Source organism: Lithobates pipiens, unplaced genomic scaffold, assembly GCF_037356315.1.
Source record: "Lithobates pipiens isolate NorthernLeopardFrog02 unplaced genomic scaffold, aLitPip1_a1.2 Scaffold_18, whole genome shotgun sequence".
In the NCBI taxonomy this organism is placed as follows: domain Eukaryota; kingdom Metazoa; phylum Chordata; class Amphibia; order Anura; family Ranidae; genus Lithobates; species Lithobates pipiens.
Window position 1 is genome coordinate 480,502,181 of NW_027507758.1, and position 26,849 is coordinate 480,529,029.

Here is a 26,849-nt window from a genome sequence, read left to right on the forward strand (position 1 = left end):
CTCAAAGACCACATTATAAGAAAGGATTGCCGTTTGTTTACCTAAACTGTAGGTAGAGACTGACATATCAGGAACTTTGTGTAGAAATTTACCACAAATTCTTCTTTTAGGATTGGTTCACACCTAAACTGGGCACAGATTGCACAGCAACGCCGTCTGTCCCTGTTCAGGGCAGAATCTCTGTGCACTACGCTCCACAGCTGCCATGGAGGTATGTGAACCGGTTCCATAGAGAGACGGTCATATTCTCCTACTAGGCAAATTAATTTGCATAGGTGCGAACCCAGTGGATGTACATAAACTATACAAAGGATCACCTCTTTATGCACCATCTCAATGTATGAGGGTACCTTAATCTGCCTTTTATTTACTTCTGGCCTTTGAGGGGAGGGATATGTAATCAACCCAAACTCACTTTAGCTGTGAAAATCTCATGTTTGTAGGAGGAAAAAAAAAAAAAAAAACATATGTAGGCAAACACAACCCATCAGCTTCCTGTACAACTTTAAAAAAAAATTAACCACACACAAATGAAAACTAATAGCCAGTATCTAAATAAAAGAAGTAGCTTGGTTTTGATGTCTGATATCAGAATGTCCATGTTCAGATGAACAGTTTAACTGCCAAAATTCAGCATTGTAGAAGGAATTATGTAAAAATATTTTTATAGGCAGGAAAGACTATTATACAGAATAAAATACATCAATAACTTCTGCGAGTCCAAAGAATGACAGGGCAAAAAGGTGAGTACTGGAGATGACCAACACAAGCCACAGAAAAGTGGATGTAGTCCATCTTTACAAGAGATTTCCCTCTTTAGTACTGGAAGCTTCTCTTTGTCTGAATATCATCCAAAATCTGCTGCAACTCCTCATCCTCAAATCGCCCTTCAAGACTGCAGAAAGAAGAACAAGGTTTTAAAAAGGAATCCACATAAAAGGGGTGAATGAAAGAAAAAATAAATAAATAAAAAAAACACAACACACACCAGACTAAATTAGGCTTAGTTTACACTAGAGACTGTGGGGGGTAGTAAAATTGGTTGTCAGACTAAGATTTTTTTTATTCATATTTTTTTAACAAAAGGAAGGCCCACCTCCTGAATAAAGAATAATGCACATCAGAAGTTCCCTGGAAGCTAAATGCAGGTATAAACAAGCCCTTATATAAAATGGGAGACAAATTAGGGGGGGGGGGGGGTGGGGGTGCGACGACGACTCATCTCACAGTCCACAGATCAAAATATATAAAGGCTTTAAAACCCATCTTCAGGTAACTCAGCCACCTCTGTCCCTCACCGGCATTGCTTTCAACCAGTGGATCCAGCACTTCAGTCTGCGCCCACACCAACTAGTCACTTTTTCATGATGTCATACTGTGCAGCCATTAGGAAGGGCTCGTGTCACCCCAGGCCTGTTCTGATCAGTTACACACAGAGCTCAACCCAGGTCCTCTGATATATTTTAGTCAGGGCCTTCACATTCATATAACCATGCAGGAGTCTTATGCTTTCTATAGATTTAGCCATAGAGAAAACTAAATTTAAAATAGATCTGCACTGGGATTTACCAAAATGGACCCTGTGCGGTCCACGTAAAGTAACCTAAAACACTTTTAGACAAAGGTTTACTCCTCCGTTGAGGAATAAAGAAATAAGGACTTATGGTCACTATCAGTAAGCCCCGTTTGGCTAATGTTGTGGAAGTTTAAAAATGTTTACTCTGACGTTAATATCTACACAGATATGCAAGATGAAGATAAGCGTAAGATGTAACTGTTAATACATGTATGTAATATCCTTTGACAAAATCAATAAAAAAAAATAAAATAAAATAAAAAAAACACGTTTTTATTAATGCTCTGGATGTTTACCAATTGTAATAAAGGATATGTAATGTTTCAAGTCCAATCTGCAGCCAGCTATGATTTTTACAGTTAAATATATATTTTTGTACCGTCAGTAAAAACCCTCTCTTGAGAGTACATTGAGGGACACGAAGTCTTAAAGCTTTGGATTATACTGTAGCCTACAGCAGTACTGAACAATGGCAAAAACAAAAAAACAAAGCACCTGTAGCCCAGCCCAGCATAACCCATCACCAGCATACGTTTTTCAGAAAAGTAGCACCAAGAGCAGTATCATAAACACTGAGGGGTGGAACCTGTCACTCAATGGGCACAAAGACAGGATTTTACAGTCAGATTTTCTCATTCACCGAGTAACAGAGGAAGTCCTAAACCTTCGGGATGTCTAAAAGCCATCCAATTAAAGGATGGGCAAAACAGGGGAAAAAAAAAAAAAAAAAACACTTACTACAATGCTGGGCTACAAGTGTGTGCTTTTTTTTGCCATTGTTCTGTACTGACGTAGGCTGCAGTATAATCCAAAGGTTCAAGACTTCCGTGTCCCTCAGTGAACTCCCAAGAAGAGTTTTTTTTAATGACGGTACAAATATATCTATTTTTCTTAACCGTAAAAAAATAATAAAAATAAAAAAAAGTTATAGTACTAGGATTCAGATTTCAGAGATAGGGAAACAGACAGCAGGAGGCTACATGAGACACCTGTACAAAAAGGTCTGAGAGGCCAACGGTCTCTTAAAAAGAACACAATGTGTAAAAAGTACCAGTTACTTACCTGTAACTGTTTTTCTGGGAAATCTTCCAGGACGGCAGGCCTGAGGGAGAAGCCTCTCATCTCTCAGGTGTGCCGTCCTGGAAGATGACTAAAGAAAACTTGACTTTTGACAGTGCCGAGAGCCAGATACTGGTCCAGACCCTTCTGCAGAAGAAGAGGATTCATCCCAATGAGAAACTCAAGGGGTAGAAGCCATGAGACACATACCAAGTGAACTATGCCTTTCATGTACTTGCGAGAAGTAGATTTTATTATTGTAGGAATTACAGACTCAGTGATGCCCCTGGCCCTCAGAACCTGGGCTTCAACAGCTATGTAATTGAGGCCAGTAACTGAAGCAGGGTTACAAAGGAGTCTTTGGGACAAACGATCCTGGTGATGTGGTAGAACCCACATGTCTCCTAGGAGTCTTAGCAGGTTGGCACACAAAATCCACCTGGGCCAGACTGGAACAATGAGGATCACTGGAATGCCATCTTGTGCAATCCTAGAAAGCTTCAGGGGAGGAAAGGCATAGGTCAGGATGCATTGATCCCACAGAACCACTACTTCCATTTGAGGATTTCTGTAATTTTGTTAAAACCCAGAGTCCAGGAGATCCACATCCACCATACCCAACCTGCCACACTGGTCCTGGGAACACCACTAGGTGCAAGAACCACTCCTTCCAAACCAGATGTTGGCGGTTGAGAAAGTCTGACCGCCAATCGTCTACCCCTTAAATGTACATGGCTTACAAGTTTGAATGATGTTCTGACAGAGGATGTATACCACCACCAGGTCATTGGCCGACAGAATATGGATAGGATGACCTCCGGTATGATGGTTCACAACACTGTAAAGTTCTAGAGGGTTCTCAAGAGACCAAGACTCCTGCCCGGTCTCTCATGAGGTTCCTTCTTAAGATAGGAAGGGAGGACTTACTTGGACTCCAGAAACAGAATCATGGTTCTCAGTGACAGACAAATCGGTCTGTACAGACACCATATGGGACTTTTCCCATGATGAAAAAATGCTGCATTGTAGAAATCTAAAGTCAAATAAGACTGCCTCAAATGAGGCTACCCTCAGGCCTGCGATTCCCATTCAAAAGCAAAGTTAGAAGGCTCCTGGACTAGACAGTTCAAATCGAAGACCCAAATGGGTTTATTTATTAAAGCTGAAATGCGCAAAATCAGGCTCACTTCTGCATAGAAACCAATCAGCTTACAGATTTTTATTGCCAAAGCTGAGGTTAGAAGCAGATTGGGAAAATAAAAATGGCTGAACACTCCAGTGGCTGCCTTGCAATGGCTGCAAGGATGCCAAAATCTTTATTAGGGTTATCAACAAATAAAAACATATATAGCCTGGCTGTTCTCTGCGTGAAACGTGTTAACGCGGTGCTCAGTGTGCTGTATATGCTTTCATTTGTTGATCATCCTAATAAGGATTTTGGCATCCTTCGAGAGCAGCATCTCTCTCTATGCGCTCTCTCTTGCCTCATAGTGCAGACAATGGCTCCTGCTGCTGTCAATCAAATCCTGTTATGAGTGAGAAGGGGCAGGGCCAAGGCCAAGTGACTGTCACTGGACACAGACAGTGCGGCTCAGGATCGAGCCTGCAGGTGTGTCACTAGAGGATGTGGCTTCCTATGGTGGTACACTGAGGAGAGAAGCCAGGAGCTCCAGTGGGGAACCCAAGATGAGGAGAATTGCAATTGCTCTGTACAAAACCATTGCACAGAGCAGGCAAGTAAAACATGTTTGTTTAAACTAAAAAAAAAAAAAAGAAATATATAATATGATGAGAGTTAGAGATAGACAGATCTGGAAAGTCCTTTTCAGCCAACTTTTACCAGAACAGGGTCTGGAAAGCACCTTATGCATAAACTCATTGCCTGAAAGCCACTTCCTGACTATACCCACAATTTCAGTCCAGTGAGGTCCAGACGCAGTACTCCAAAGGCCAGGCTAAAAATAACCACACCCAGAAAGCTGTCAAAGAGACAAAGCTTCTGCAGCAATACAGAGAAGATGCTACAAAAAAATAATAAAAACATTTTTTTTTGAAGCACTCTGGTACTGGGTGGAATTATCCTGGATTATTACCCTCCTCCTATTACCGACTCCTTTTTCAGTCTGGATACCACAAAGACATATTACAAGTAACAGGATAATGATTGATCTCTTTAGGGCATCTGCACAAAGTTTAGTTTTGGGTAACCTTTGCACTCCCAGTGACATGCAGCACTGTTTGTGTAATTATAGTAGGTGTTGAATTCCCTACTTAACATTTTGGAAGTGCCTAATCATCTGAGCTGACCTCTTTCCCCATTTCCCAGCACAATCTGTTGATTAAGAGCATGGTAAGATATACATGCTGATGTGATTGTGCCTTCTGCCAATAACAGAGGAGGATGGTGAATAAACATGCTCATAGTATTAGGGGGAGAGAAAGCGAACTTCATTGTACATATTCCTCAAGGTTACACCTTAGGAAAGGTGGGAGACATTAGGGCTGGGTTCACACATTCAATTCGCAATAGCAGGAGATTTTGATAGGCTCTCTATGGAGCCAGTTCGTATATCTCCACTGTGGATCCAGTGTGAATCTGCACAGGAGCCCTATGAATCTCTTGGTCTGTATCAGGTCCGAATTCAGCCCAAAATTTGGGTTGAAATAATGAACGGGGGATGCACCGGACCCCTGCCGTGAGCCACATGCAAAACTAGTGTAAACCCTGCCTAAAAATTATTGTTGCAACTGCACCCCCCCCCCCCCCCCTTTATAGAATGTATACTACAGAAGGCTAGAGGGAATGGGACTGAGACATGGTTGTGAGCTATGAGAGATAGGCTAGTATTTTTTACAAAGATACATACCTAGGAATCAGTGCTTTTGCCTCATCTGCTGTTTCTGGACACAAGTTGGCTAAACAGGCCAACTCAAATCTGTGCAACTTTTTCTGCAACAGCAAGCTGTGTGGGGAAAGAAAATTACATGTCACAACACTAAATCAGTTAGTCCTATAATGGTGTTCATATTAGCTCTGCACATCTTTTTATCAAAACACATAAAAATGCAGATTTACAACATGCATAGATTTTAAGCACCTGTTTCTTGATACATAGAAGATGTGAGTCAACATGTATCTAATAAATGCATAAACCATGTTATCAGCGATTCTGGGCATTATGATAGATTACCAAAGTAGTCTGTTAGCCAGAACATCCGTTCAAACTTGGTTTACTTTGCTGAAACCCAAAGGCTACAAACAAACCCGTCTCATTTAAAAAAAATATGATTTCTCCATACATTTATTTTTACAGTTCACAATCCAAGCAGGCTTAGTAAAATGTCTAACAATGATTGCTACAAAACAAAATGGTTTAGGAGTGCAATAACAATACCTTTTGTAAACAAAACATACATTCTGTATAACAAAGCACTGTGCACGTCACAAGAAAGATGGTAAATGTTAATGGGCCCATTGGGTATTAGATGCTTACCAGAGTGGCACGATTAATCATTAATTGTTATTGTGATTTTTTTTTTCCCCCCTGTTGCGATCTTGACAAAGAATTTCCAGATTCTTTCTATGCAGAGAATTCTCTCTGCTCTGCTGAAGCAGACAGCAAAAAGGGGGGGGATTGGATGGGAAGTCTGCCAAGAATCAAAACATTCTTTAGCAGTGGAACTTAAGTATAAACATTGTAACAATTTGTCCTTTAGAACAAAAGGAATACACTTTGGTGTGTAAATGAGAGAAGTTTAAAGCACCAAATCTTTTTCCGACATTTGTTGGTTTCAAGTTAAAAATTATTATTTTTTTGGGGCTAGAAAATTAATTAGAACCCCCAAACACACATGCATAATATCTCTCTCTCTTTTTAGTAGAGACCCTAGAAAATAAAACGGTGGTTGTTGCAATATCTTATCTCACACTGTATTCGTGCAGCAGCCGTTCAAATGCAATTTTTTGGGAAACAAATTACACTTTAAATGGGGAGGAAAAAAAAAAAAAAAAAAAAGTAAAAAAAGTTAGCCCAGTTTTTTGTATAATGTGAAAGATTTTATGTCACGAGAATCGTGATATTTTTATGCCAAGCAAAAAAATTGTGATTCTCATTTTGGCCAGAATCATGCAGCTCTAATGCAATGGTCTAATGTATAAAGAGCAATCTATCCACTAGGCTCATTGCCAGGAATAGCAACTGGAAAGCTCTGAAAACTTGTCATATTGTTAGTGGCTTAATAAATCAGCAACAGATGTGTCAAAAGTGCCTTAACGCATTGGTCAACATAAGAGGGAGAATTAAAGAGTGGCAAAAGCATAAATCCTGCCCCATTCTTCTAAAAGTTACAGAGGCACACCCCAAATGACCAGGTCCAATCTTGCAACATTCCATACTGAAAACTCCTGCAATCCATTTCACTCTAAAATAGAAACTGGCATGGGTGGCCCAGAAAGAACTGAAACAGGTCTATCTGCTTTGTTAATATGGTACCTGTTACTCATGCCAGTTTCCTGGGCCAATGTAAAAGGTCACTATAAAGCTTTGCCAATTTTCCTAAGGGGTTGGTTGATGCTTGTTTGTAGGATTTGCTGCTTAGCACAGATGCCTGAGGGCAGTTCAATCATCCTTTAGTGTCTACATTCAGTTTTATATTCCCCATCACAGGCTCAACTAGACTCCATACCCACTACAGAGGACAAACTACCAGGATATTCTGGATTGGTATGGGTGTGTATGGGGTAAGTTTAAAAACATTTTTGCATGTACCTTCTGACACTGGCAATGGTTTCTCTATTCTTGAATCGACTAAACCTTGCTGTGTAGTTGAGAGTTTTCATAAATACTTCGGACAACTCTTGTTCCTCTTCTGCGCTCTCATTTTGTTGTTTCCGATGCTCCAACAACATGTGCACTTCTGAATTCAGCAGTGTTTCTGCACTCTCAAACTCTGCAGGGGGAAAAATAAAAATGGACAGGCATGAGTCACATGAAAAGTGGAGCACTTTGATGTGCTGGTAGATGCAGCCATACCCAGAACAGTTTAATTTTTTTCTCACACACACACACACACACACACACACACACACACACACACACACACACACTTCCTCTGTTCTACCCACATTTCATACACCTGGTAAAATTCTAAGACAATAATTTCAAAAGAAAAATGAAAGAATTTTTTTTTTTTTAAACCTACCCCATACACAAGCACACATTCTGCCAAGTACTGTGGTCCCTCTCCTCAGCTGCCACATTACTAAAGGGTGCAGTAGTGCCATAGCATCAGAAACGAGGTACCACAGTGCCCAGGGGGACATGCTATAAGATTGTGAAGTGAAAAAGAGCTGATGGCTGCTGTTGTGAATGTGCGCTTGTTTGCAGCCACTTACTGCCCTGCTGTTATAGATACAGCTGTAGCAGCAAAGATGTTACAGTAGAAGGCATTGAAATAACTACTCTGTTAAATGTTGCTTCTCCTTGGCTCAGACTTGCCCTGTATACATTCTTGTTTATGTGGTCACGTGAATGCAAAGCTCTGGCTCTTTTCTGTAAATCAGTGGATCTAACAATGGTGCTGTATATCAGGAAGCTGTGATGTATTCCCTGCCAGTGCCCATAGCTCCCAGAATTGACAAGCGCCAGCTGGGAGAAGAGTGCCCTCCCACCAAATAATTGGAAAGTTATTGTCATGCCTTTCTTTCGGATTTAATAGGACATTTGGCAATGTCTACCCCCATCCCATGACCCAGTGTGTGCCCACACAGTTTTCCCATTTACCCCTACAGCTCCAGGGTCACCATGAAGAGGCACCTGGGCTCCAAATGGACTATAAATAGATCCCAATGGAAAGCTTCAAACAGAAGAAAGTCAGCAATGGCAGTCCTTGCATTTACACTACATTTATTTTAAACACCCCCTTGATGACCAGGCCATTTTATGCTATTCAGCACTGTGCTATTTTAACTGGTAATTGTGTGGTCATACAACACTGTACACCAGAGATATACAATTAGCGGACCTCCAGCTGTTGCAAAACTACAAGTCCCATCATGCTTCTGCCTCTTGGTGTCATGCTTGTGGCTGTCAGAGTCTTGCTATGCCTCATGGGACTTGTAGTTCTGAAACAGCTTGAGGTCCGCTAATTGCATATCCCTGCTGTACACTAATGAAGCGTATCTTATATTGTTTCACACAAATAAAGCTCTCTTTGGTGGTAGCATCACTTTTATTTTTTTGTACTATTATTATACAAACAGTTAAAACCAAAACGTTCGGAGGAAAAAATAAATAATTTTTTACATCCTGCTATAAAACATATCCATATGCCTTTTACTGTGCAGCATTACAACCTTTCAGCTGTTTTATAAAATGATAATAGGGCTCTAGGCGCTACCTCTGGGGGATATTTTATGGGCTAAGCCCGTAATTTATAGAGATTTTCCAAGTCCTCTATGCTAAATGAGATCAGTGACCCAACCTTTGGTTATCATTTTCACATTTCAGTACCTACCGCACACACGCCCAATTATAGGGGGAATACTATACACAAATCGGACTAGCCTTAACCTGGACACTGTAGCCCGCTAAAGACAACACCAGAGTGACTTCAGGGCCTTTCCTCGGTGGAGGTGGGTCACTGATCTCATTTAGCAAAGGGGACTTGGAAAATCTCTATAAATTACGGGCTTAGCCCATAAAATATCCCCTAGAGGTAGCGCCTAGAGCCCCATTATTTTATAAAACAGCTGGATATCCACAGCCTCTAGGTGGGGGTTGAGAGCTTGTAGGGTGGCAGCAACCTATTACATATCTGAGTGCGGCTTTCCTAGCACTTTTTATTACAACCTTTCAGCCACTAGCATACTAACCACCAATTACGTCATTGGTTGATAAAAAGGACATTGGGTGTCTGCACAGCATCCATGTTCCCCCCTCAGCACTGGGGTCACATTAGCAGAGTAAGGGAGAGAAGAAACACTGGAGTACTAGTCCAGAGTGCAAAGGTGTTTTTGGTTTGGAAAAATAAAAAATCATGTTAGCTATCCTACATGTGTGGATGTTGCGGCAATATGTAAAACTTTTTGTTTAATTTTGTACATTTTAGAAAGTGGTGCCTCAAGATTGTGCAGAATTTTAAAGGCAAAAAGGTTGAGATCTGCTTTAAAGCTTAGCATACACATACAGTATCTCACAAAAGTAAGTACACCCCTCGCTTTTTGGTAAATATTTTATTATATCTTTTCATGCGACAACACTTAAGAAATTACACTTTGCTACAATGTAACAGAGTGTACAGCTTGTATAACAGTGTAATTTTTCTCCCCTTAAAATAACTCACACAGCCATTCATGTCTAAACAGCTGGCAACAAAAGTGAGTACACCCCCAAAGTGGAAATGTCCAAATTAGACCCAAAGTGTCATTATTTTGTGTGGCTACCATTTTTCAGCACTGCCTTAACCCTCTTGGGCATGGAGTTCAGAGCTTCACAGGTTGCCACTGGAGTCCTCTTCCCCTCCCCCATGACATCATGGAGCTGGTGGAGGTTAGATACCTTGCACTCCTCCACCTTCCCTTTAAAGATGCCCCACAGATGCTCAATAAGGTTTAGGTCTGGAAACATGCTTGGCTAGTCCATCACCTTTACCCCTCAGCTTCTTTAGCAAGGCAGTGGTCATCTTGGAATACTGCCCTGCTGCCCAGTCTCCAAAGAGAGGGTATCATGCTCTGCTTTAGTATGTCACAGTACATGTTGGCATTCATGGTTCCCTCAATGAACTGTAGCTCCCCAGTGCCAGCAGTACTCATGCAGCCCCAGACCATGACACTCCCACCACCATGCTCGACTGTAGGCCAAACACACTTGTCTTTGTACTCCTCACCTGGTTGCCGCCACACACGCTTGACACCATCTGAACATACCACCATATTTATCGGCGTATAAAACGCAAATTGTCCCCTGAAAATAGGAGGGAAAAATTGTGGGTGCGTGTTATACGCCAACAACGTACCTCAGAGGGGAACAAGTGCAACCGGAAACCACTGAGCCGTAACCTCCTCTCGGCCAACGTCACACACACAGTCCCGCCACTGGCATTAAACCAGTGTTCTGTCTATCACAGGAGCTGGTTCAATGCCAATGGAGGAGGCGGGACTGTATGACTGCCGACAGAGCAGAGTAAACAGATGATGGCCTGGTGATTTCCTGGTGAGCTGATCAAGGGAATTGGGAGGTGTGGCGCTACCTAATATGAGATACTACTTCTTAGTAGCTCAACTATAGTATATGAAAGGAAGTAATTTAACGGTAGAAGAGGAGACAGGAAATAAGCTCCTAGTGAATGACACCCCGCATAATACAGTTGTGGAGGCCGACTCATTTAGGTCCAGATGCCCAACAGTTCAACTGATGGTAAAATGTTGGGAGTCGGTAAAGGCAAATTTTGGGATATAGTGGATACACGGAATTTTTCCCAGTTTGGGAAAATAAAAATCTAGTGGAAATTAGGAAAATGGGGAAAATAGAAGAATGGGATCGGAGGGGTATTCACTTCCTACCACAACTGTATAAGGAAGGGAGGTTGAAAACTTTTCAGGAACTAAAAGGAAGAATATGAAGTACCCGGTCGCACTTTTTTTTAATTACATGCAAATTAACCAGTTGTCGACCGCCGGCCGTCAAATGACGGCCAGGCGGCGCAGCTCTCGTGGCGGGAGGCCGTCATATGACGGCCTCCCGTTTAAAGAGGGTATGCGCGCGATCGTGCGCGCGCATCCCCGTTCCCTCGGTGGCGGCGCGTCACGGAGACACCGCTCACCACCGAGGGTGGTAAACAGCCATTGGTCATGGCTGTTTACCACGTGATCGGCCGTGATGAAGTCACGGCCGATCACAGCAAGTGCTCGTCGCCTGTAAACGGCGCATGCGCGGGATCGGGAGCGCGCTGCTCGTTCACATCGGTGGCGGCGTGTTCCCCGGGAACACTGCTCGTCACCGATGCCGGTAAACAGCCATTGGCTGGCTGTTTACCCATGTGATCGGCTGTGAACCTTTCACAGCCGATCACTAAATGTAAACACAGAGCGGTAACTGCCTGTTACCAGCTCTTCTCTCCTCACACACAGTTTCCAGTGTGAGGAGAGAAGAGCCTGGAGCAGTGAGTTATCGATCTGTGTTCTGTAGTGTCTACACCAACACCACACTTGTCAGATCGCCCCCCCCCCCACTGTCATCTGTCACCCAACAGTCACCCAATAAAGTGAACCTGTCACATAGGAGACTGCCATCAGTGACCGTCAGCGGTGCACCTGTCACCCATCACCCGTCACCCATCAGTGACCGCCAGCTGTCGCCCGTCACCCGCCAGTGACCGCCAGCTGTCACCCGTCACCCGCCAGTGACCGCCAGCTGTCACCCGTCACCCGCCAGTGACCGCCAGCTGTCACCCGTCACCCATCAGCCACCGCCAGGCGTCACCCATCAGTGACTGCCAGACATCAACCGTCACCCATCAGTGACCGCCAGACTTCACCGTCACCCATCAGCCACCGCCAGGCGTCACCCATCAGTGACCGCCAGCGGTCACCCGTCACCCACCAGTGACCGCCAGCTGTCACCCGTCACCCATCAGCCACCGCCTGCAGTCAGCCATCAGTGACCGCCAGACATCACCCGTCACCCATCAGTGACCACCAGACATCATCCGTCACCCGTCATCCATCAGTGACCACCAGACGTCACCCATCAGCCACCGCCAGGCGTCACCCATCAGTGACCGCCAGACATCAACCGTCACCCATCAGTGACCGCCAGACTTCACCCGCCATCCATCAGCCACCACCAGCCGTCACACATCGGCCATCACCTGTCACCCATCAGTGACCGCCATCTATCGCCTGTCACCCATCAGTGACCGCCAGCCATCGCCTTTCACCCATCAGTGACCACCAGCCATTGCACGTCACCCATCAGTGACCACCAGCCATTGCACGTCACCCATCAGTGACCACCAGCCATTGCACGTCACCCATCAGTGACCACCAGCCATTGCACGTCACCCATCAGTGACCACCAGCCATTGCACGTCACCCATCAGTGACCGCCAACCATCACCCTCCACCCATCAGTCACCGCCAGCCATCAGTGACCGCTAGCCGTCACCCATCACCTGTCACCCATCAGTGAGCGCCAGCCATCAACCGCCACCCATCGTGACTGCCAGCCATCAGTGACCATCACCCATCAGTGACTGCCAGCCATCAGTGACCATCACCCGTCACAATCCGTGGCCTGTCACACCGTCATCACCTGCCACCCATCGCACAGCCCATCAGTGAACGTCACCTGTCACACAGCCATCAGCGCCATGGCCAGAAGAGTATACACCAGCGAGGAGGCGTTCCAGATCCTCTCCATGACCGATGAGAGCAACGGGGAATTCTCATCAGATTCCAATTCCGATTCTGATTCCGAATCAAATTCGGCATTTAACCCGAATAGTGAATCGGAAATTGATTCGGAGGAAGAATGGGTCCCTCCTAAAAGGGCAAGGCCCTCTGAAAACCCGGATTATATTCCCAGGCCCGGTATCAGAGCTCCTGCCAGCAATAGGCCCCAAGAACAAATTCCCAGGCCCAGTACCAGCGCTGCTGTCAGCGTTAGGCCCCGGGATCAAATGCCTAGTACCAGCTTTGCCGCCGGCGATGGGCCTCACCAACAATTGCCCAGACCCAGTACCAGTGCTGGCACATCACGCCTGAGTACCAGCATAGGAAATTCCAATCCGACTACTAGAGTGTCACATCCCCCAAGAGCCAGGGCCTCTACATTTATGCCAGATGGTCTTGCCAACCCAACATGGCTGCCTTCCAACTCGGCATCACCAATTATTCCCCCTTTCACAGCACAGCCAGGTGTGCAGACCAACACCCAAAATTTTTCAGAGATCGATTTTGTTCATCTGTTTTTGCCCGACACATTTCTGCAATTAGTTGTGGACCAGACAAATTTATATGCCCAGCAGTATATTGCCAATAACCCCCACTCATCATATGCCCGTCCCTTTGAGTGGCGAGATCTCAATTTGGAGGAGTTCAAAATTTTTATGGGCCTCACCCTGAACATGGGGATAACAAAAAAAAATGAAGGACATGCCTATTGGTCCACCCTACCCATCCACCACATGGGTATGTATTCTGCCGAAATGTCCAGGTCCCGATACAAGAAGATAATGCACTTTCTTCACTTTAGCGACAACACAGAGTGCCTTCCCCACAATCATCCAAATTATGACAAGTTATGTAAACTTCGCCCACTGATACATTTCTTTTCCCAACAATTTGCAGAACTCTATGTCCCCGATCAAAATATATGTGTCGATGAGTCCCTGGTACCCTTTGCAGGCCGGCTAGGAATAAAGCAATATATACCTAGCAAAAGGGCCAGATACGGAATAAAATTATACAAACTATGTGAGAGAGCCATGGGATATCTGTATGCGTTCCGCATATATGAAGGAAGAGATTCCCAGCTCCAGCCCCCTGAGTGCCCGGCCTACATGGGCACAACTGGAAAGATTGTATGGGACCTGGCATACCCACTTCTGAACAAAGGATATCACATATACCTTGACAACTTTTACACCAGCCTGCCCCTTTTCAGACACTTATACATTGCAAAAACCCTTGCCTGCGGAACCTGCAGAAAAAATAGAAAGGGCTTCCCACAATCACTGGCAAACAAAAAGCTGCGAAGGGGGGAAAGAGCATCACTGAGATGCAACGAAGTGCTGGCCTTGAGGTGGAAGGATAAAAGGGACGTGTACATGATGTCCACCATCCATGAGGACACTACAATTGATGTTCAAAGAAGACGAGGTCCCACTGAAAAGCCAACGTGTGTCCAAGATTATAATCTCTACATGGGGGGGAGTGGATTTCAACGATCAAATGATTCAGCCCCATTTGTCAATAAGGAGGTCCCGATTCTGGTACAAGAAAGTAGCAATCTATCTAATCCATTTGGCCATTTATAATTCCTACATAGTCTACACCAAATCCATGGAAAGCCCCGCCCCCTTCCTAAAATTCATCGAAGAAGTTGTCATGACCCTCATCTATCAACAAAGACCCCCCCTAGTTGACCTTCGCTCTGAGGCTGTTTGCCGACTTCGTGAGCGCCACTTCCCCTTCAGAATTCCAGCATCTGAAACAGGCCGAAGACGGCAAAAAAAATGTCGCGTGTGCACCAAAAAAGGGTTTAGAAAAGATACCAGCTACCATTGTCCCGATTGTCCCTCCCAACCTGGCCTTTGCATTGGTGAATGCTTCAAACTTTATCATACATCCCTAAAATATTAGCCCATATTTTTAACCATTTCCCCATTTTCATTATCTGTGCTGACCATTTTTCATGCTTCCCCAAATAACCATGCCACTGCCTTCCACGTGAACTGACCCTGGCCTGTTTTTTGACTATGCCTCTGCCTACTGTTTGGACTGCTTCTACGTGAACTGACCCTGGCCTGTTTTGTGACTATGCCTTTGCCTACCGTTTAGATTGCTTCCACGTGAACTGACCCTGGCCTGTTTTACCAACTACGCTTATGCCTACCGCTTGGACTGCTTTCACGTCATCTGACCCTGGCCTGTTTTATGGACTATGCTTTTGCCTACCGCTTAGACTGATCTGTTGCCCTGCTACTCTAGGACACAGGGGTCTCCCATGTGAGGGGCTCCAGAAATGTTTTTCCGGATGGAGGAAACAATTTTTATTGTTTCTTCCGGTTTTCGGAATAGGGTCTGGAGTCCGGAGGCTTCATAGAGATTTGGGAGGGTCGAAGCCTCTACCCCTGTGCCCAGGTCTTACGTGATTGCGGCCCTGAGCCTGCCGCTGACTTACTGCCACCATGCCTCTGCCTGCCGCATGAACGGACCACACCGCTACCTGGACTATGCAAATAATTAGCTGTAGCAAGAGGCAGTATGTTTATGAAGGGCTGGAGAGCGGTGCGATAATGAGTGTCTGCAGGTAACGGTGTACCAGGACCAATATTATGGCTCTCTCTGTCTGGACAATTTCTATGGACTGCCATGCTGACAATATCCTTGTGCTGACTATAGACAATATTCCTGCCGGCTGCCTTGATAACTACCATTGCTGTCGCTAAGCACATCCCTGCCTGCTGCCTGGACCAGCGCTCTGGTGGATACTACACAGGTAATGCTTTTTTTTTTTACCCTTTCCACAATAGAATTTATTTTGGATTATAATTCTTGGTATGTACATGCTATGTGTTAGAAATACGAAGGTCCTTCAAAAATGATAGGTTGCCAGGTAACTATATGTCATTTATGCTCCTAGAACGTCTGATGGTGCTACTTGAATGTTGGGCCTTTGTATGTGGCCAGGCAGTGTAAAAGTTTCACACATGTGGTATCGCCATACTCAGGAGGAGTAGCAGAATGTATTTTGGGGTGTCATCTTTGCTATGTACATGCCATCTGTTGGAAATATCTGATAAATGGACAACTTTGTGTAAAAAAAAAATGCGTTTTCATTTTTTTCCACATTTTCCAAAAACTTCTGGAAAAAAATGAACCATTCAAAAGACTCATTATGCCTCATAGATTATACGTTGGGGTGTCTGCTTTCCAAAATGGGGTCATTTTGGGGGCAATTCCATTGTCCTGGTGCTCCAGGGCCTTCAAAAGTGTAATAGGTGGTTGAGAAATGAAATGTGTAATTTATGCTCGTAGAATGCCTGAAGATGCTATTTCAGTGTTGGGCCTTTGTATGTGGTCAGGCTGTATAAAAGTCTCACACATGTGGTATCGCCATACTCAGGAGGAGTAGCAGAATGTATTTTGGGGTGTCATCTTTGCTATGTACATGCTATGTGTTGGAAATATTTGATAAATGGACAACTTTGTGTAAAAAAAAAAAAATGCGTTTTCATTTTTTCCCACATTTTCCAAAAACTTCTGGAAAAAAATGAACCATTCAAAAGACTCATTATGCCTCAGATTATACGTTGGGGTGTTAGCTTTCCAAAATGGGGTCATTTTGGGGGCAATTCCATTGTCCTGGTGCTCCAGGGCCTTCAAAAGTGTAATATGTGGTTGAGAAATGAGATGTGTCATTTATGCTCGTAAAACGCCTGAAGATGCTTCTTCAATGTTGGACCTTCGTATGTTGCCAGGCTGTGTAAAAGTCCTACACATGTGGTATCGCTGTACTCGGGAAGAGTAGCAGAATGTATTTTGGGATGTAATTTGTTGTATGCATATGCTGTGTGTGAGAAATAACCTGATAATATGACAATTTTGTAAAAAAAAAAAAAAAAAAAAATCGTCAATTTGCAAAGAATTGTGGGAAAAAATTACAACAAAAAAAAAAAAATCATGCTACTTACTTAATACCTTGGAATGTCTACTTTCTAAAAAGGGGTCATTTGGGGGGTATTTGTACTTTCCTGACTTGTTAGAGTCTCAAGAAATGAGATACACCTGATGTATTGAAGGCCTGATCAGAAGTGATCAATTTTCAGTGATTGGTACCATAGTTTGTAGACTCTATAACTTTAAAAAAGACCAAATAATTTACACTAATTTAGGTTATTTTTACCAAAGATATGTAGCAGTATAAATTTTGGCCAAAATTTATGAAGAAAAATTACTAATTTGCAAAAAATTTTGATGGAAAAAAAGAAAAAGGCATTTTTTTCACAAAATTTACGGCATTTTTTATTTATAGCACAAAAAAAAAAAAACCCACTAGTGATTAAATACCACCAAAAGAAAGCTCTATTTGTGTGAAAAAAAGGACGCAAGTTTCATATGGCTACAGTGTTGCATGACTGAGTAATTGTCATTCAAAGTGTGAGAGCGCTGAAAGCTGAAAATTGGTCTGGTCAGTAAGGGGGTGTAACTGCACTGTACTGAGGTAGTTAAACATGCATTGGAGGTACAATTTAGAGGAAATAAATTGGAGTGGAGTAAGATGCCTGCACTTAGGAATATTATAAATAGTAAGACATCGAAAGGAGTCATTTCAGATATTTACGGCTATATAAAGAGAGCAGAACAAGAGGGAGAGATAGAGCGTAAAAAGAGTAAAGTGGGAGAGAGTCGCGGGCCCAATGTCGGATGAACAGTGGGAGTGAGCTATGGCACTGGGGGCTAAAGTCTCATTATCCCCCTCACAAATCATATCTCAATTGTATTTGATACATAGGTCATATTACACTCCCCTTAAGTTGTTTAGGTTTGGGAGAAGACAGGACGCAGAATGCCAAAGATGTGGAGATAGAAGAGGGGACCTAATACACATGTTATGGCGATGCCCAAGGTTATACAGATATTGGAAAGGAAAATAAACCAAGTATTTGGGACATCATTAGAAGTAGAGGCCAAAATCTGTATAATGGGTCTGATAGAAGTGGAAGATGGGTTGGGAGATACTCATAGCAGTAATTAGATGTCTTTTCCAAGGGAGAAAATCGATTGCTTATAAATGGCAGAGGAAAGAAGCACCTACAGTAAAGGAATGGATGGAAACAGTTAAAGACACGATAAAGAAAGAGGAAAATAAAAATTATAAAATAAATATATATAAATATAGGAAATTTGTAAGGATATGGAAAAATATGGGCGTGAGGGATGAAAGATGTATGGATGGAAGAGATGATCGCTTAATTTAGTTTTTTTTTGCTGTAATGTGAAAAGGTCACTTTTGCCCCCCCCCCCCCCCCATTTTGGTTTTTGGTTTGTTTTGATAAGTTGTGTATTTAATACTCCCGGGTGGGGGTATTGGGGGTGCAATGGACTGATGGGGAAGAAGGGGATGCTTTTGGGATGTATGTTTCGGGAAATAACTGTATATTTTGTGGTCGTGTATCTTTTAACTTGAATAAAGTGGCAGCACTTATACATCCATCTCCCAAAGACAACCTCTGGATATGACGCTGAGCACATGCACTCAACTTCTTTAGTCGACCATGGCGAGGCCTGATCTGAGTGGAACCTGTCCTGTTAAACCGCTGTATGGTCTTGGCCACCTTACTGCAGCTCAGTTTCAGGGGCTTGGCAATCTTCTTATAGCCTAGGCCATCTTTATGTAGAGCAACAATTCTTTTTTTTAGATCCTCAGAGAGTTCTTTGTCATGAGGTGCCATGTTGAACTTCCAGGGACCAGTATGAGAGAACGATAACCCCAAATTTAACACACCTGCTCCCCATTCACACCTGAAACCTTGTAACACTAACGAGTTACATGACACCAGGGAGGGAAAATGGCTAATTGGCCCAATTTGGACATTTTCACTTAGGGGTGTACTCACTTTTGGTGCCAGCGGTTTAGACATTAATGGCTGTGTGTTATTCTGAGGGGGCAGCAAAATTAGACTGTTATACAAGATGTACACTCACTACTTTACATTGTAGAAGAGTGTAATTTCATCAATGTTGTCACATGAAATGATATAATAAAATATTTACAAAAATGTGAGATTCTGTATAATCTGATTGTACCATCTCTTTTAGCTCTACCAACTATGCTGTAGTGTAGGGTCTCTCAACCTGTCAAGGCACCCTTTTAAATGCCACACAATCTCAAGGCACCCCATTCAAAAAAAAAAAAAAAACACACACACCACACCTTATAGTTACATAGTAGTTGAGGTTGAAACAAGACACAAGTCCAACCTATGTGTGTGATTATATGTCAGTATTACATTGTATATCCCTGTATGTTGTGGTCGTTCAGGTGCTTAATAGTTTTTTTAAACTATCGATACTCTCTGCTGAGACCACCGCCTGTGGAAGAGAATTTCACATCCTTATCGCTCTTACAGTAAAGAACCCTCTAAGCAGTTTAAGGTTAACCCGCTTTTCTAATTTTAATGAATGGCCACGTGTCTTATTAAATTCCCTTTCGCAGAAAAGTTTTATCCCTACAGTATAGTATTTGTATATTGAAATAATATCCCCTCTCAAGCAGCATCTCTTCTCCAGAGAGAATAAGTTCAGTGCTTGTAACCTTTCCTCATAACTAAGGTCCTTCAGTCCCTTTATTAGTTTTGTTGCTCTTCTTTGTACTCGCTCCGGCACATTCTTCCTGAGGACTGGAGCCCAGAACTGTACAGCATACTCCAGGTGTGGCTGGACCAGAGTCTTGTAGAGCGGGAGAATTATTGTTTCATCTCTGGAGTTAATCCCCTTTTTAAATGCATGCCAATATTCTGTTTGCTTTACTTGCAGAAGCTCGGCATTGCATGCCATTGCCAAGTCTCATCTACTAGGACCCCCAGGTCCTTTTCCATCCTACATTCCCCCAGAGATTCACCCCCCCAGCGTATAGGTTGCATTCATATTTTTGCCACCCAACTAACTGCATTATTTTAAAGTTTTTCTATATCAAACTCTCCATTTGCCATGTAGTTGCCTACCCCATTAGTTTGTTCAAATAATTTGGCATATTGTAGCAAGACATCCATATGCATAGGACACATTAGTGGTGATTATTCCAAAGCAAAAAAAAAAAATACATATTTCTCTTCTCCCTCTTTTCTCTCCCTCACTCAGCTATTGTGACCCTGGTGCTGAAGAAGAGGGGCAGGTGGCCAACATCCTCCTTATCAACCGATCACCTTATTGGTTGTTAGGACATGCAGGTGGAAGGCTGTAATGGTGCATAAACTTGTGTAATTAATTGGCAGGCTTGATACACCCACAGGATTGTATACAGTTTTTGGGCAATTTCTCTGCATTTTGCCCCTGAAGACACCTTGCTTGAAAAATGCTGATGCAGTGCATCGGTCTGCCTAATTGGATGAGCTAAACCCTTGTGTTACATAGCTTTGGTAAATCTAAAGCGAATTGTACAAAGAATGTAACGTGTATGGGGATCCTAACATGAGGTGGTGTTCTGGTGGCAGCAAGGAGGGGAATCCTGGAGCTGCTGACTACACACATTACAATCAGATTTGTAAATCTATTCCGTTTATCAGTAGGCAATCAGGTAGGCCTCCTTCGTATACAGCTGTTGGTATCCCTATAAAAGATCGCACAATTAGGTTGTATGTGCAGATCTAGAAGTTGGAGAGGAGAGATGTCCAGGAGCACGCACTACCGAGAACAGCACAGCAAGGCGCCATTTATACAGGAGCTGCCTGTCTCCTAGGCACACAGAATCAGCACTCCTTCTATCACAACACATCTTCCTGTGACCTCACCGCCACTTCTCACCTTTGGGGAACAGTAACTGAGATGCGTCCTCCTCCACATCAGCCGAACGAACTTCCACTCCACCGGCCGCCATACTTGATTTTCCGGCTGTAGAGCACCGAGGAAGCGGAAGTAACTAATATACCATAGAGCTGTCTTCCCGGAAAGCGCATACCCCCCCCTGCCGGTGCCTCTTTTTGGCCGCTCCACCCCCTTCTATGTCCTCTCTATGGTTGCCAGAAATCTGAGCTGTTTTGCTCTGGAATGAAAAATACCAAAGGCACCACACAATGTGATGTTTAAATAATACATTTTATTCAATGTCCATAGGTGAACACAACAATATAAATACATATAGAGGCATGAACAGTCTAGTCAAACACACCCTCTATCCATATATCCTCCATCCACCACACCATTTACATCAATTCATTATGTCTAGATCGTGTAGGATTATGTTTATATACAGCAGTCGATGATGTGGAGGACGCTCTACGCATTTCACAGCTACAAAAATAGCTTCTTCAGGAGTATGGATGAAAGAGAAAGATGAAAGCTATATGTTACAAATGTCATTGTGCCTTCCACCTTCTTCTAATATTCTCCTAAAGAATCCGCTTTTGTAGCTATGAAATGTATACAGCAGTGGTCTCCACACCAGCCAGAGGCACCATTCCTTTCACTGACACCAATTGGAGCCCTGTTTTCCCCACTGACACCAATGAGGGCACACTATTCCTCCCACTGATATAAACAACAAGACACTATTACTTCTACTAATGCCAACAATGGGGCATAATACCTCCCACTGATATGAGTCACTATTCTTCCCACTGGCACCATAGACGAGGCAACATTCCTACCACTTAACACTAACAGTAGAACACCATTTCTCCCGCTGACACCAATGAGGGCACATTATTTTATCTACTGCATAGTTGCCAACATTGTCATAAAATGTATAGGAACACTTTTTTTTGACTGTAGGCGGAGTCTTGTTATAATTAGGGGGTGTGGCATTGTGGGGAGGCATAAAAATGTGGCAAAAAAAAAAGCTATATTTGTGGGGAAAAAATACATCAATTTTATTTGGCTACAGCATTGCACCCCGTGCAATTGTCAGTTAAAGTAACGCAGTGCCGTATCGCAAAAAAAAAATGGTTTGGGGGTAAAGCCTTAAAGCGGACCTTCAGTAATTTTTTTCATCTTTCCATCTATTAAATCTCCTGCTCTTGTTGTTTTAACTTTGGATAGTAAAATATTTTTTTTTTGCCAGTAAATACCTTATACAGCCCACTTCCTGTTTCTTGTCTGGTAAAAAGCCTAGGCTTATGACATCATGCACAGCTCTCTCTCTCACTTTTGTGAAAGTTTGCTAGTAAGGGGGGTCGGGTTGAGTCGTAAGAGGGCCAATGAGAGCTGCAGAGCTGGAGGTGTGCCTCTGTAAATCATGGAAGTGAACAGGCAGCAGCTTCAGCTGCCCACAGTTAAAATGGATGCAGCCAGACTCAGTGGAGGGAGATTTCTGCAGCATATTTGAGAATAGGGATGAGCTTCGTGTTCGAGTCGAACGCATGTTCGACTCGAACATCGGTCGTTCGTGCGTTCGCCGAATTCCGAACGTTTGGGCCGTTCGCGGCAAAATTCGTGTGGCCCACAATGCACTGCGATGGCGCAATGCATTGCTGTCTCACGATTGGCCAAGCATGCACTGTGACCCCGCATGCTTGGCCAATCGCAGCGCCAGCAGCGAGGAGAGCCATGGTTGGCCACAGGCATCCTGCCTGTGGCCAATCATAGCTCAGGCTGTGTAGTGCACGCCCCACACTATATAAGGCCGCCATTAAGGCAGCCTCGTGCAGTGTGTTGGTGTCTGAAGCAGTGGGTGTTCTGTGTACCTTCAACACAGTTACACACCAATCGTTTTTGGCTGATTTACTATCTTGCTCTTGTGTAGTGGTTACTGTCTGTGCCCTGACCGCAGTATACACCACTATATTCACCTCACCTATATAGCTAGTGATCTAGCTTTAATAATAGAGCTTGCAGTCAGTAGTGTTAATGCGTGCTGTCTGCGTGCTCTGTACCCAGTACATACCACTATATACACCTACATAGCTGTTCTCTATTTGAGCCCGATTGTCATCTGCAGGAGTTATTGGAAGTTGTGTGTGCTTCCAGCACAGCACAGTATACATCTGTATATACCCCTTTAACTCTGCTGTTTTCTGGTTATTGTCTGCGTGCCCTGACCGCAGTATACACCGTGATATTCACCTCACCTATATAGCTAGTGGTCCATCTTTAACAATAGAGCTTGCAGTCAGTAGTGTCACTCAGGAGATAGTGCGTGCTGTGTGCGTGCTCTGTACCCAGTACATACCGCTATAATCCACCTACATAGCTGTTCTCTATTTGGGCCCGATTGTCATCTGCAGGAGTTATTGGAAGTTGTGTGTGCTTCCAGCACAGCACAGTATACATCTGTATATACCCCTTTAACTCTGCTGTTTTCTGGTTATTGTCTGCGTGCCCTGACCGCAGTATACACCGTGATATTTACCTCACCTATATAGCTAGTGGTCCATCTTTAACAATAGAGCTTGCAGTCAGTAGTGTCACTCAGGAGATAGTGCGTGCTGTGTGCGTGCTCTGTACCCAGTACATACCGCTATAATCCACCTACATAGCTGTTCTCTATTTGGACCCGATTGTCATCTGCAGGAGTTATTGGAAGTTGTGTGTGCTTCCAGCACAGCACAGTATACATCTGTATATACCCCTTTAACTCTGCTGTTCTATAAAAAAGGCATCTGCAGGAGTTAGTGGGTGTTGTGTGCCTCCAGCACAATATAAACTACCCAACTACTGTTTTACCCAACTCCCTTCAGGCCATTACCATGTCTGGAAGGCCAGCAAGGAGAGGCAGACAGGCGCGAGCCGATAAAAGAGGGCAAGCAGGCTCTGTGTCTAGAGACAACAGTGCTGGTCGTGGACGCGGTGCATTGTCATCAGCACGTGGCCATGGGACATGCTTGTCCTTCTTTTCTGCAGCTGGACATGTTGAACCGCAACATGCCAATGACTTGGTAGAGTGGATGACCAAGCCCTCTTCATCCTCCTCATCCTCTCTCACCCAGTCTCAGGGTAGTAGAAAAGCAGCTGCCAACACATCGTCGTCCCTCCTCTCAATGTCATCATCAGTGACTCCTTCCCTAGACCCACCACGTCCTCCTGAGGAGTCGCCTGAACTCTTTGAGCACAGTGTTGGGTACATGCTCCAGGAGGATGCCCAGTGTTTGGTGGGCTCTGATGATGACACTCAGCTAGAGGAAGGCAGTAGCGTGAGCGCAGAGAGAGAGGATGCTCAAGAAGCACAGCAATCTGGCAGTCATGTTCCACAAGCTGCAGCATACTGCCAGGTTTGCTACAGCGATGAAGAGGGAGGGGATGATGAGGGCACTGACTCCACGTGGGTGCCTGGAAGGAGGGAGGAGGAGGAGGAGGAGGAGGAGGCACATGTCCAACGAGGCAGGATGCCCTCCGGGGGCCAGCTTAGGGGCAGCACACCGACTGAATCACACCGCAGAGCTCCGCCTGCGCAGAGCGCTTCCTCTGCGCGTTATTCTAAAAGTTCTTTGGTGTGGGCCTTTTTTGAGACGAGTGCATCAGATCGCACCGCTGCTATTTGCAACATATGTCTCAAGCGTATCTCACGTGGCCAAAACATCAGCCGCTTGGGCACCACATGCTTGACCAGACATATGTTGACCTGCCATGCAGCTCGTTGGCAAGCATACCTCAAAGACCCACACCAAAGAACAAAGCGGACCTCTCCTTGCTCCTCATCAGCTGGCATCTCCAACCCCACTAGACCTTCAGTCCTCTCTGAAACCTGCTCTGAGAGGAATGAAGGTGTAGAATTAGGTGTGTCACAGCCAAGTGCTTCCGGGAACTCTGCTAGTGGTACATCCACGTCCGATTATAGCAGGCAAATGTCCCTGCCCCAGCTGCTGGACCGGCTGAAGAAATTTACTCCCAGCCATCCACATGCCCAGCGGTTGAATGCTAGCTTGGCTAAATTGCTAGCACTTCAACTGCTGCCTTTTCAGTTGGTAGACTCGGCCCCCTTCCGTGAGTTTGTACAATGTGCGGTTCCTCAGTGGCAGGTCCCCAAACGCCACTTTTTCTCACGGAAGGCGATTCCAGCTCTCTACCGGCATGTGGAAGGCAATGTCCTTGCCTCGCTGGACAGGGTGGTCAGCGGTAAGGTGCATATTACCGCTGACTCATGGTCCAGCAGGCATGGACAGGGACGTTACCTGTCTTTCACGGCCCATTGGGTCACTCTTCTGGCTGCTGGGAAGGATGCAGGACAAGGTGCAGTAGTGTTGGAGGTTGTTCCGCCACCACGCCTCCAAAATGCTACTATTGGTTGTGACACACCTCTCTCCTCCACCCCCTCCTCTTCTTCTTCCTCCATGGCCTCTTCCAGTGCTCTGTCCTCAGAACCAGCGGTGCTCCGTAGGCGTTGCAGGGGCTACGCAAGTACGCAGGCAAAATGATGCCATGCCGTGCTTGCGCTGGTTTGTTTGGGGGACAGGAGCCACACTGGGGCGGATGTTTTGTCAGCTCTGCAGGGGCAGGCCGAGAGGTGGTTGACGCCACGCCAGCTTAAGCCAGGAATGGTGGTTTGCGACAATGGCACCAACCTCCTCTCCGCCCTCCGACAGGGACAACTGACCCATGTGCCCTGTGTAGCTCACGTCCATAACCTGGTGGTGCAGCGGTTCTTGGGCAGGTACCCCGGCTTACAGGATGTCCTGAAACAGGCCAGGAGAGTCTGTGTGCATTTCCGCCGATCATTTAATGCCTGTGCTCGGCTGGCTGAGCTCCAAAAGGAGTTGAACCTGCCCAAGAACCGCCTTATATGTGACATGCCCACCAGATGGAACTCAACATTGGCCATGCTGCAGCGGCTGCACACGCAGCAGAGGGCCATCAATGAGTACCTGTGCGACTACGGCACCAGGACAGGGTCAGGGGAGCTTGGTTTTTTTCTCACCACGCCAGTGGGGCATGATCAGGGATGCATGCACTGTCCTGTCACCGTTTGAGGAGGCCACAAGGATGGTGAGCAGTGACAGTGCATGCATCAGTGACACTGTACCTCTTGTCCACCTCTTGGAGCATACGCTGCGTGGAATAATGGACAGGGCACTTGAGGCCGAACAGAGGCAGGAAGAGGAGGACTTCCTTGCCTCTCAAGGCCCCCTTTATCCAGACAGTGTTCCTGCTGTGCCACCCATCACACAGGAAGAGGGTGAGGAGGAGGAAGAGGAGGAGGAGGATGATTGTGTCAGCATGGAGGTGGAGGCTGGCACTCAGCATCAGCAGCAGCAGTCTTATAGGGATGATTTACAGTCCCAAGAAACACGTGGACTTGTACGTGGCTGGGAGGAGGTAGCTGCGGATCATGTTGTCCTTAGTGACCCAGAGGACTCCGGACCGAATGCCTCAGCTAACCTACGCTGCATGGCCTCCCTGATCCTGCAAAGCCTGCGGAAGGATCCTCGTATTCTTCGGATCAAGGAGAGGGACCATTACTGGCTGGCCACTCTCCTTGATCCACGGTACAAGGGTAAGGTTGCCGACCTTATCTTTCCATCGCAGAGGGAGCAGAGGATGAGACATCTCCGGGAGGCCTTGCAGAAAGCTCTGTGCAACGCGTTCCCAGAGACTGGGAGGTCACAAACTCCTGGTCCTGGACAACGTGTTGCTGAGGCATCAGTCAGAAGGAGTGGTGGAGAAGGTGGCCGTCTGACTGATGCTTTCAGACAATTTTTTAGTCTGCAGCCCCAAGGTATGATTGGTTCCAGCACCCATCGCCAGCGTCTAATTTACATGGTGCAGGAATACCTAGGGGCAAGGTCAGACTTGGACACCTTTCCCACTGAAAATCCTCTGGCTTACTGGGTCTTGAGG

At 45.0% G+C, this 26,849-nt stretch overlaps 1 protein-coding gene across 1 annotated transcript; it reads right to left on the reverse strand.

The window, feature by feature from the left end:
• Window positions 1-487: 487 nt before the first annotated feature.
• On the reverse strand, window positions 488-21,019 carry POLR2D (RNA polymerase II subunit D). Its single transcript, XM_077488397.1, has 4 exons — window positions 20,886-21,019; window positions 7,405-7,585; window positions 5,503-5,598; window positions 488-895 (listed from the first exon to the last, which is right to left on the reverse strand). Exons 1-4 carry the CDS (start codon window positions 20,956-20,958, stop codon window positions 817-819), a joined length of 429 nt encoding a protein of 142 aa, XP_077344523.1. The 5' UTR covers window positions 20,959-21,019; the 3' UTR covers window positions 488-816.
• Between the last annotated feature and the right edge of the window lie 5,830 nt (window positions 21,020-26,849).

Coding starts and splice junctions, on each gene's coding strand:
- POLR2D (XM_077488397.1), bottom strand. CDS start 20,958: ATGGCGGCCGGTGGAGTGGAAGTTCGTTCGGCTGATGTGGAGGAGGAC. Junction 7,586..20,885: donor TCAGTTACTGTTCCCCAAAG/GTGAGAAGTGGC, acceptor TTCCCCCTGCAG/AGTTTGAGAGTGCAGAAACA. Junction 896..5,502: donor GCAAAAGCACTGATTCCTAG/GTATGTATCTTT, acceptor TTCTTTCTGCAG/TCTTGAAGGGCGATTTGAGG.